The sequence below is a fragment of the Bombus pyrosoma genome, linkage group LG7 (genome assembly GCF_014825855.1).
Source record: "Bombus pyrosoma isolate SC7728 linkage group LG7, ASM1482585v1, whole genome shotgun sequence".
Lineage (NCBI taxonomy): Eukaryota > Metazoa > Arthropoda > Insecta > Hymenoptera > Apidae > Bombus > Bombus pyrosoma.
The window spans coordinates 9,930,231-9,942,653 of record NC_057776.1 but is presented as its reverse complement, the minus strand read 5'-3'; the positions used below and the strand labels follow the sequence as shown (position 1 = coordinate 9,942,653).

The window sequence follows — 12,423 nt, the reverse complement described above, 5'->3', positions numbered from 1 at the left end:
GCGAGAATAGAGAAAAGAGACGAAAGAGGATTAAACAGCAGCTATAAATGAATTCAAAAGACCTCGTAAAACTCAGATTTATCAGAAAGTATCCGTCGATTGAAGTAACGTTGAACAAGATTCGCGTGCCAATTTCTTAAGAACAATTCCAATAAAACGGATGCGATAAGGCGGCCCTCGTCCGTCGATTCCAATCAAGACTAAAAGAAATTACGGGGTACCAAGGTAAATATTGCGCAAGAATTGCCCGCGTCGCTGATCTATAGCCGCGAAGAATGAAGCATTTTAGGGTTACGCAAGATGTTCGACTTGAAATATCATGGGAATAGCTGCGTGCATAGGGTCGCAAGAACTCCCACGGAAAAACGGAAGCAACGAAATCTTACTGTTTCCCTTCCATCGTGATTGATCATGCGAAACAGGGCGGATATTCGATAAACGATTACCAACGACGATCATTTGTCACTTCGCGTGATTCAGAATCGTGCTTGGCATTATGTTCCCCAGGAGAATGATCATTTTTCTAGAACGTCTATTATCCATCACGTATCGGATTTCTTACTTTCAAGTGAAACGAGCTGAGTTTTAAATCCACGAAGGTTCTGTAAGCTTGGATCCTGCAAAATTTCATCGGGGTTAATTTTAAGTTATTTGGAGATTTTTACGATCAGACTGTTAGAGGCAATTTTCAAGATTCACAGAATGCTACTTGTACTTTTCGCACGAATAGCCGCGGTCTAGTTAAGATCGTGTGATTGATACTTTGTGCCAGTTTGTTACGACCAATAGCTTCGTGGCGTATCGTTGTCAACGACTTTTCTTGTTCATAAAGAATATGTAGAATCTATGAACCATGTGCTACTGTAATGTTACAGTTACGCGAAAGTGACAGTAGATGAATGATTTGTGACTATTAAAGGTCAGGTACGTTCATGCGTCGTTTATGCGGGATCATTCGTCTCTTTTCTTTAGACTAGCGACCAATTCCAATGATTACGTCTAATTATTCTACACAATCACGATACCTAAAATTTTCCTCCGAATAATAAATCATCGACGAAACAAATAGTCCAATGTATTATTATCAAATTTTGAATTGTTGTTTCTTTTTATAATTCGTCAAGAATCCAAGGTACCGTCGACTAAAACCACTTGAAACCGATAATTCTCACCTTATCACCAGGAAATTGGCGAGGAAAATAATTATCTGCCGCGAGAAATCTGGACAACGTCTCGCTACTCGGACAATTTCGTTGCATAAGTCGTTTCACGTTCAGATTATTCACAAAGACACAACGGTCTGCCCGCGCAAAAGCACGGGTGCTGCAAGGTTGTTTTGTAGGACTTGCGTCAAACGATTCAGTGAACCCGGCTCTCAGTGTGTTTCCATACCGAATTCATTCTTCTGCAATACGGAACAGCGTCGCATGCACGCATACGTGTCCGTCTTGGAAAGTTCGAACGCGGTTGCTCGACCGTGTACACCATTGTCGCACACATTCTGAGTTACGAGATCTTTTGCTGAATTCCACTGGTTTAGTTTCGCTTATTTATTTAGTCGCGCCACGCCTCAGTTACCTGCGTCGGTGAATTTTTGGGAGAAAATTTTTTCCCATAAAGGAATTTTTTTATTTCTCATACGTAGAACCAAGTATCTTTTTGAAGACGGTGTTTGTAAGGTTTTGCAAATTAAGAGAATGGAAAGAAGCTAACGGTAAAAAATAATAACAATAAATAAAATAAATATATAATTTGGATTATCCATTTTAGACCTTCGTCGTTTATTTTTTACGTGAAAGAACTTCTGTTGCTAGAAAAATTAGATCGCAGATAGATACATATTTTTTTTTAATATCGATAATTTTTAGCAAAATTTCTAAGGAATTTAAAGTTTGGGAAGAAAATAAAAACGCATCAATCATTCATCAGATTAGTACAAGTAGAATGATACACTCTGTTAATTCGTTATATCATCGCATAGTGCTAATCGTCGTATAATTCGAGTAACGAGGTTTGAGTAATTGCCGCGTAATCGTTGGATCCCATCAAATCTAATTAACGCCGGCATTCAGCAGATAAGAAAGAAAAGAATAGAGGGAAAAAATGTTACGGTCGATTTGTTGCGAAAAACTTCACGCTTCTTGACTATCGCTTGAAAAATTGTTCCATATTATTATATTATACACACAGCTACTGATCTGTGTTGAAGTTTCAATTTACAAAAACATAATCGTCCGTTTAGTAAGCGCGTGTCAATCTGTCACGATCAAGATTTCAAAATATCGCCCTTAACGTGGTTGGTTCGAAACGATTCGATCGGTGGTACAAAATGGCTACATTGCACGGTCGGATAATCGTACGGTCAAAAATCGAAACTCGATCGCGATCTTACACGCAATCTTTTACTCCTTATTTTTAAACGTATTTGTACTTAAATTTAGATTTAAACTTAAGTTTTCAAATTATTGAACTTTTAGACTTGGATTCAATTCAATTTTTCAATTTCTAAGCTCTTTAGCGTAGACTCTCAAGTGTTTCAACTTTTAAGCTTTTCGATTTAGAACGTTAAAGTTTTAAATTGAGATGTGGAAACTTGAAATTTTAGCAAATCTGAAGCCAAACGTACGATAGAATTACTTAAATGTAAAATACAGATTGCTATTGACACGCGACGTATTGGACAAGACACGGTGAACGACAGGTTTAAATCGCGCTGGACCTGTTCCGAAGAAACGATGAAAGTGGAACACCACACGATTCTAACTTATTTTCTATTTTTTGATTTCTAACGACCACAACAAGCTATCCTATTGAGAAACGAATCAAAGATACCAAATTTAGTAGAACTCGAACGCTGTTACCTACGTGAAAGGAATTCGTAATATTTACTCGCGATTTCCACAACTTTCCAGCTTCCCTGCAATTAGTATTAACCCCTTAACTTACAACTACGGGCGTAGCCCGTAGTAGATGATCGGACCAATCGTAAATATTACGGGTATCGCTCGTGGTACGTACTACACAAGTCGTGCGAATGGCTCGAAGCCTGCGCGTGCTTGTCTACGTTTTCGGCCCAAAATTCTCGAACGTAAATCATAGGTTAAAGGGTTAATTGACAGTTTCAGTCATCAAATTACGTTTCTAGGAACTTTTGATATCGTTTGAAGAAACTTAAGTATCTGATAATATTCATTGGTTATTTCAAAATATTTATTTCATTTATATTACTATCTATTGGGCTGGCAACTAAGTGATGCCAACATAGTTGCCAACGGAATAATTTGCTGCGTTATAAAATTGTATAATCTGCAAATAAATACGCTTAATAATCGTCGACGTGGAAATTTATAAAAAAATCCGCATGAAAATTACATAGCATGGTGAGTAGTAAATCACCTCGTGAAGTGAACTACAATTACGTGTCTTCGTAGAGTAGTAGCTCTAGTAACTATCATTTTTTTCTCAACCATGGTTGGAACACGTTTCGACAGCGTGCACGCTCATACACTTCGCAAGAGGCTAATTAAACCAAGTCGCGATCCCAGCAGACCTCTACGCGTGTCATAATAAGAAACTTTGATGGTAATCGTGCACGCTATACCACCCAATTAGCATAAACGATATCGTTGAATTTTTATTTAATTTATTGTGTCGACAATGATTAGAACTGAAAGCTTTGGAAACCTAGAAATAGAAAAATAATTAAAATGCCAAATAGTAAAATTTGTAGAAACGATACAAGGCCGAGATATTCAACGCTTCAACGAATAAATTCAACGCTGAAAAAATACTTTCTAGGCTGGTTCTATTCGATCTACGCGTATTAGCTGTTGTAAATGGTAATTAATACGAAAGGCATAAAGAGGTATGGATTATTTTATGCGTAACAATATATGGAACGAGCTTTCACTCGGATAGTTGCAATGCAGGAAACAAATTCAATACCGTATATCGATTTCCATGGAAAGCTGCGTTTCTGCTTTGAAGAAAGAGTTTCGTTCTTTGCAGAAACGTGATAACACGTTGTGACACGCGCTTTCCAATTCTTTTTATTAAAACATTCATGCAATCGTACTGATTGTAAGGGAATTTAAAGATAGTGGTAAGTGTTAGGTTGACTCACAAGTTTCTTTCGTTTTACAAAGAAACAATAGATGCAAGACATTCTTTGTTTTATATTATTTATCGTATCTATCATTTTATATACATAATTCAATAAAAATAATATAAAACATGTTGTGCATAAAAAAATATTGCGCATCTATTATTTCCTTTTAAAACGTAAGAAACTTTTGAGACAACCCAATACGTATATGCATAATATTTTGAAATATCACAATATAAAAACATTTCACGACCAACTGTTATTATACAATGATCTCATTTACCTAGAAATGTAACTGTGCAAATCTTAGCGCAGTTGCGTGACCTGATAACCACAACTGTTCGCCAAATGTGACAGCTGGAGAAAATATTAAGTTGGATACGCGTTCTGTTTTATCTTTTCAACGTTCCAGTGAATTATTGCCCGTTCGATTTAGAGGAAACGTTTCTTGTTGTCGACTAACGCCGACTAATCATGGTCGCAGCAACGAAGGAGTGATTGTAAGAGAGAAAGGTTCCGTTTTTTCCGACGAAGTTCCTTGGTACCGTTTCGAGCTACGGGATACATAGTCAGCCTCACGAAATGATTTGCATCTTGATTTATAGCCCTGTTCGACGCATACGGCCGTAGAAATGACTGCTGTGTAGTTTTACGGTATCGATTAGAATCGACAGTCGAACCGTATGCATAAATATTTTTAATTCCTTTGTTTCTCTTTCCTTTTCACAAAAATGTAGGATCATCGGAAATCTAGGAACATTTCAGTCGATCTCAGCAGAACTATTGAACGTTAAATATTTCAAGACGAAGCAAGGCTAAGAATAAAAGATACGATAAATAGAAAAATAATATATTTCGTTAGAATTTAATTTATTTAATGCTAAACCTACCCTACGATTCTCAACATCACATAACATTCAACGCCTGTGTGGCACCACATCCAACCGAGCCTTGCATATAATCAGGAAAGTTCGATTCAAGCACGCGCATCCTCCCTCTCGCGTAATCCGCAACCACATGAGTAGCAAGGGAACATTCGGCACTGGTGTACACCTTGTCGAAACATCGTGAAACGAATGGATTGGCCGCATCCCATCGGTAAACATCCGGTTCGCCTTCGTACCGGAAGAAAAGGGCGCTGCCATTGTCCGTACCCAAGAAGATCATCTTCTTCGGTTTCATACCAAGATCGTGGATCTTGCCATTGGCAGAACCACTGCGTAGATGTTCCGTTCTGATGGAGAACATACGGCTACTGCTTAAATAAGTGAAGATCAAACATGTGCTCCCGTCTGAACGTCGGAGAAGCGCAAGATACAAAACGTCTCTTCGGGTTGTGCCCATGGCGACGGCTTGGGGCAAAACGACGCGGTAGCCTCGACCTAGAGTGACATCGTAGACGAGGATGGCTCTTGACGCAGCGTCTGACGCATAGACGAACACTCTGCCGTCCTGACTGTAATCGGACACCAGGTATTGCAATCGGGACGCCGAACTCGTCAATCCAGTCAGGTCTACGGTCTTCACTAACTGTCAGAGAAACGATGAAAGAAATAACGAGGTAACTATAGGATTTAACGATATTTCCCACTTTTTGGAGACGATTTGAAAGATAGCTGAATATTGTCAAATATCAGAGAATGGAGCGGAAAGTGGTTAAAAAAGTGTGAAACAGTTAGAAGGATAGTTGCAACACATCGTGATCGTGGCAGTATCTCAACCTCGTTAATAAATACTACGATATGAGATTTGACGTAGTGTTGCTCGAGCCAATCGATAATTTATGCCATTCGATAATAAACTTGAAACTTATATTTTAAAGAATGCAAATCTGTTCTCCGTGATAACGCAATGCAATCGGCACTTAACTAGACAGATAATAATAATTATAATCCGTTCGCTCCTGTTAGACTGACAAGCGTAAAAGTAGTTACTTTGTTCACGCTAGGCAAAAGTATTAATAGGATTACACAGAGACATTGTAGATTAGCAAACAACGCTTACCTTGCCTGTGACGACGTTGACAGCGAGGATTTTTGGCGGACACTTTCGCATAGGTTCGTCCAAAGTGTTCACCACTCCAGTATCGAGAACCCAGAGAATGTTCTGAGGATCCAGATAAATGTCTACCACGTTCTGCAGAGCCGTGCAAGTTCCTTCCTCCTGAAGGGACCAACAAGGATAGGGGACCAGGGTTGCTTCGCAGCTTTGGTCATCCTGAGAGATCTTCGCCAACGTCACGGGAATACCAGCCTTGTACCTATATCGCAAACCGGTTTGTTCGAAATGAATTACACGTATTACCAGTAATCTTACCAAAGACTCTAGCCGATTCATCGAGCAGTTTCCTGAGTCTGAAGGATCGAAATTGGAATTCTTTGATTTGTACCTGGGAAGGGCCACAATGGCGTTGTTGGTATACAGCGCGACCCTGGTCGCGATTACGTTTTTCGAAATGTATTTTCCACTACTTTTGAACATGTTCTTGGTGGTTGGACAAGGCCACTCGAAGTTTCCACCGGTCCATTTTATGGTTTCGGGTAAAGTCGCGTTTCCACCGTTTGTTATCGCAAGAATGACCACAATGGCGGTCGTCGTAAACACAGAAATAAATTGTCGTACGATGTACATAGTATTCTTTATGGAGACTAAACTGAAGAGTCTTTAAAATTACGCCAGTTATATACGAGGTGATGTGTTCGCCATGTTGCGAAATACAGGAAGAAATATTTTGCATTTTGACATCCCTTAACATTGTTATCCTATATATCGAACCCGGAAGATCCGTAAATGATCGGATGTTTAATAATCGTTTTACAATTAATTATCACGATGATTGACGAAATTAATCATCGGTATATTCATTAACTAACATTATGATCGTATCAGTGTTATTTAATGCAGCTTGAACAACTTTAGAATTACGTATTTGTCACGTAATTTTGTGTAAACTCGTGTATGCAGGAGTATGATTAATTTATTTATAAAATTATTAAACGAAGGAAGGAAATTCATCTTACAAGCGAAGCTTCCTCGTTCATTATTCGCTGTTTGGTAAATAACTTCGAGAATACGCTTCCTTGTTGCTCTCAAGAGTTCGTGCCGTCTGGCTCCGGGCGGAAGTATTGCGACAACCGGAAGAACACGCTACTTTATAAATATACAAAGTGAATATGATTAATCGCTGCATAGGGTTCTACGGACAGTTTGTATATAAGCTGCATATCAGATATAAGATTCGCGTATTCGAGAGTTTGTGTTGTTCACATCGTAAAATCGCGTAAGTCTTTATCTCATCCAATTAATTGATTTTCGATTTCTAGAATTTAAGCCATTCACGCTTCTACGGTGTCATAATTAGGCTACGAATATTTATGCAGATCTATATTTTTGCGTGAACGCGACTAAATAAATGGAACCTAATCGGAAATATTTCGTTCATTAAATATCGTAATAAATACACTGCAATTTAAATATCTTTTTATACTTTTTGTGTATTATGTACATCCTACGCGTTCTACGTTCATACATTTTTACACCTTCGAAAATTCTCATAAATACGGAAACATTCGCAGTCTGGTTCTGAATATTCGAAATTTTCGTGTGCAAGTGTTTTGATCGGTCTCTTATAAAAAGAAACTACAACGATGACGAAAAGTCAGGATAAAGTTTCAAATACAATTGCTCAAAGCTTCGAACAATTCTAATATTTACTCCTCGTATTCTTTTCTCTTTTTTCACTTCCCTTTTACAGTCCCGTAAATCATTTTCTACGAGAAACGATAGGATGAAAAGATTGATCTACATCGTCCTCTGTCTAACGACCGTAACAAATATTGTACCACCGAGTAATGGTAAACCAGTGGTGCCAAAACCTTTGATCCTCTCAGGACTTAGCCTAAATTGGCCATGTCAAAGTACGAAGAACATTTACGAGACAAGCGGTCGTTACATCACAAGAAACGTGATCGCTACCAGAGCACAAATATACGAAGACCAAGCGATCCTAGCTCTGCCGCGCTATAAACCAGGAGTACCATTTACTTTGGGTGTTCTTTCCATGAAATCGCAAAGCTGCGAGCCAAAGATAGCCCCATTCCCCTGCTGGGCAATTCAGGAAGAAGGAAATTGCCAGGCACTGCAGAGTGCGGTAGATATAGTTCTGGATGTACAAGATATCTTGTGGGTTCTCGATGTTGGGATCGTCAACACTTTGGAGCAACCTGTACGTAGATGTCCTCCGAAGGTCGTTGGAGTCAACGCCAAGAGCGGAAAGGTAAGTGGTAGTTTGATCGTTGATCTAGGTCAAAGATTGCGCGAGAGTAGAATTAGTCTGTTGAGGTCGTCTGGAGATAAAATTCCAGATTATTGTGAGATAATATAGACATGAAGTTTAGGGTTAAATGTATACTTGTTGGAAAGTAGAATCGTGGTTGACAATGGGATCGTCCCGAATGAATAGAACGGCAGTTAAACATAGTTGAAAGTAAAATTCTGCTTAATTATAAGGAGATTAGAATCTGAAGCCACAAGTGCCTTATATGATTATAAGCCTCAACTTAATTAAAAGTTATCGAGGCATCTACCCAGCCGTGCGTTACCTAATAAACGAAATTACATTGATATTTATAACATCAGTTAGCACCTCTCTAAGGTAACAATTAAGGATTGAAACGTTGGAAGATTTCCACAATCTTTGAAAATGGCATCGCCGTTAATCCATGATCCTAAAAGGAGGAAATATTATCGATTTCAGGTTGTAAAAGTGATCGACTTGAGCTCGTTGGTAGACAGTACCTCGCAGCTTCAATACATGATCATTGACTACGCAGAAGATGGTCAAGTCTATGTGTACATTTCTGACGCTGGTACCGGTGCCATCATCGTTTATAATGCCACGACTGATAACGGATATCGCGTGGTTCTTCCATCAGCAGTGGCATCCAACACAGACAAACCCGACGTCCTATACATGGCGCTCGTTAGAAGGAAAAGCTGCGGATCGGTCGTCTATTTTACGTATCTAGGCTCCAGCAGAATGTTTGCGGTCAAAGCAGTGAATCTGAGAACAGGAAATGCGAATGGATCAATAATAGACATCGGCAGGAAGAAGAACAAGATCGTACTCCTGGGCACTGACAATGGATCTGCCATCTTTTTCAGAATTAAGGGTAGAGAAATTGAATTAAATTAGATTTCATTTCTAAAACTTATTTATGGTATTTTTATTGTGTTTTTAGGTGATTCCAATATCTACATGTGGAACACCGACACTTCTTTCGTTCAAGACAACTTCCTTTTAGTCGAACAAGCTGGAGAGTGTCGACTACCAACGGGAGTTATTCCTGGTTATAAGGATCTAATGTGGGTGATCGAGAGCAACTTCCAAGATTACATCGAGAATTCCGTCAGCTGTTCCGGAGCATCGGTGGCTATCCATCCACTAGTGAGTTCTGCTGGCGAATAATACTAAAAGCCGGAAGCAACGCGCCTGAAATACCACGGTTGAGCGTTATATTATTTTAACTATTATCGTTAGAGATAGCGTTTGAGTTGTAGCGGAATATTAGACACTGTTATATCTTGACGTTGTTCAAAAAGTATAATCAATTCGATCGAAGCTCTGGAAGAGAAACGGAATAGAAAATTTTAGGAAAGACTATATACTGTCGATGCTGTCGAAAGGGGTTAATCTAGTCATAAAACGCTTTCCTTCGAGCATCCTGTACAAAGTGACTTAATCTTCGAGGAACATCGAAGCTGGACAAATATCGACCAGTGTCAAATAAAAAGCTTCGAAGGCCGTTTTCTAAATGGCCGTACGAAACGAAGCGAATCTTATTACAAAGAAACAGTAATACCTATGTAAACATACCATTGTATTTTTCGCCGTTTTGTCACGTACAAAAAAATCGTTAATAATTTCCCTTGCATTTGAGAATGCACTGAAATTAAGCTTGACAACGTCGTGATTCAAATTTCTTTATAAATTCATCTCGATGTCACGCAAAATGTGAAAGGTATATAAGGAAGTAGATAAACACGTTAGAACAGTATGGAATTAAATCGTTAACCGAGATATTAATACAGTCCTGAATTCTTACATAAATTCCATTCTAATGGATAATATTAATGTAATTAAGGAAAATTGTTCCACTTGAATTAGTTTCTAGTGTCGATGTTTCGCACGACTGTTATATAATTATTAATTTTCGGCAATCATTTTCCGACGACTAGCTTAAGTTTGTGAGTCCAACATATCTTTCATATCGATCTAATGCGATGACAGACGTTGATCGTTCTATCGCGCGTTACATAATGAATTCCAACTATATGTACATACATAGCATCTCATTAAATCTACTTATTCGTTTACCGTTCATTGAGTACAACAGACATTACCATAATTACTCGACATGTCGACCAGGTTGAAAACGTTTATTAAATGTGTTTTATTTCTTAAAAATTATTAATAGTTATTCAAGCTAGGAAATATTATTCAGTAAAAATTAAAATTAATAATGTGTGATTGAATAATTATTATTACGATAAGAAACGGGAAATTCCTTCTAATTTAAGACCAGAAGGTGTAATCAAATGATTATATAATCTACTTTTCACCAGCGAATTTAAATTAGATTTAAATTCATGAGAACGAATATTTTTCAATTTGCATGGTTCTCGACTTAAGAGGCACTGACACGAAAGAATGATTAGTGTAAGGACACCACGAATTTCATAAATTCTCTTTTCATACTTTTTTGGCTATCTACAGCATAGTCGCTTGAGCAAGGGTAATTCCGATTCTGAACAAGCAATAGCTTTCAGCCTGAAGATAAAAGAACACAATCTGCCTTTTCCAAAAAGTCGATTCGCCATGAAGAACGTTTCAACGTATTTAAAAAATGAGCTACTTTTAAAAGGAGTTTAACGTTCCTCTTTCCGAGGATATGAAACTAGAAAGTCCATCCTTGACGTCACAAAAAAGCCCGCTGGATGCGCCCACTTTGGTACCACGCCAAATAGTCGTTGCATTTCGCCATTTCTGCTTTATCGTACAATGTCAGCTTCAAAATAAAATTAATCTTTCTGAATTAATTGTAACATAAAGTGTAAAAATATAAAAATGATAATATAATAATAATAATAATAATAATTCTACGTACGACATTAGGAGCTAAAGTATTTCGTTCGTTTCACGCTTCTTCTAAATCTGTGTTAAACGAACCGAGAATATTGGATATACCAGTCATATACAATTACGAATTCTTCTAAGAAATTGTAAAACCTGTACCGAAAACATGCGACACGTCTGACCAATAGATGATTTTTTATTCCTTTTTCGTTCCCTAAAACGAAATTATTGCAGATGTGAAATTTCTCTTTTTCTTAGAAAAGAAAATTGTCCCGTTTCTTCCGTTCATTTACCTGGCATGAATGATACAGTCGGTTCTTCTTCAACATATCCAGTATATGTTTTACTTGCAGAATAACCGAGGACAGAAGTTCCTAAGTTTCATAATGGAACATTAATTAAAACAGTCGACGGCATCTTCAAGATCGCATTAATTAAATTAATTAAATTAATTAGATTACTTAACTAACTTGAGAAATTAACTTAAAAAAAACTATTTTTATACATGAAACGTAGTTAAGAAATACCGCGAAACAAAATTTTTTCCAAGTTGCCGTATGTCACGCGTTTGAATAAATGTTTGCTTTTTAAACGATGATTATCTTATTCATTTTTTAAATGTTAGCTATTGTCAGAATACATATAGATAAAATATAAAATGTAAGAATATATTCTTCACTAGCTAGTTATTTTGTTTCAAGTTATAAATAACAATCTTGGCCGAACAAGCGAAATTATCTGGCTTTTCCAATAACCATAGACATCGTTAAACATAGACATCCAATTCCATGATTCCGGCCAAATCGTTTCGTTTTCTTTCATTTCATTTTTTCATTTCATCCCCATTATCTGAAACATCTTTTTTCGCCATCTTAATACCAGTATGAAAGTTTGTTTTATATCTTTCTTATTATGAATTTAATCACTATTAATTAAATGACATATATAAATACATAATGAAAACACTGCCTGGTCAGATGGCGAATTTCCAGATAAAACAATCTTTTGATAGACTCATGGAAGCAAATATATAATCTGTAGAACGATGAACGATCATGGTGAAAATTGATACGAAGAATATGAGTTTTGCATATGGATCGACGACTTGAGACTATCGTTTCTGAAAGAGCGTCAGCAAAAGTTGAAATATTTGCAGTTTGCAAATCAGCATTCTATGAAAATC

General features: G+C 37.4%; 2 protein-coding genes across 4 annotated transcripts; one reads left to right on the top strand and one right to left on the bottom strand.

Moving 5' to 3' along the window:
• Positions 1-4,512: 4,512 nt before the first annotated feature.
• On the bottom strand, positions 4,513-6,911 carry LOC122569178. Of its 2 annotated transcripts, XM_043729784.1 has the most exons (3): positions 6,110-6,911; positions 4,996-5,635; positions 4,513-4,920 (listed from the first exon to the last, which is right to left on the bottom strand). In XM_043729784.1, exons 1-2 carry the CDS (start codon positions 6,734-6,736, stop codon positions 5,012-5,014), a joined length of 1,251 nt encoding a protein of 416 aa, XP_043585719.1. In that variant the 5' UTR covers positions 6,737-6,911; the 3' UTR covers positions 4,513-4,920; positions 4,996-5,011. The 2 variants fall into 2 exon arrangements, with proteins under 2 accessions (XP_043585719.1, XP_043585718.1); XM_043729783.1 differs by having other exon boundaries at positions 4,513-5,635.
• LOC122569179 (major royal jelly protein 1-like) lies at positions 6,912-12,032 on the top strand. Of its 2 annotated transcripts, XM_043729787.1 has the most exons (4): positions 6,912-7,385; positions 7,860-8,381; positions 8,862-9,276; positions 9,346-12,032. In XM_043729787.1, exons 2-4 carry the CDS (start codon positions 7,893-7,895, stop codon positions 9,570-9,572), a joined length of 1,131 nt encoding a protein of 376 aa, XP_043585722.1. In that variant the 5' UTR covers positions 6,912-7,385; positions 7,860-7,892; the 3' UTR covers positions 9,573-12,032. The 2 variants fall into 2 exon arrangements, with proteins under 2 accessions (XP_043585722.1, XP_043585721.1); XM_043729786.1 differs by having other exon boundaries at positions 6,912-8,381.
• Positions 12,033-12,423: the final 391 nt, after the last annotated feature.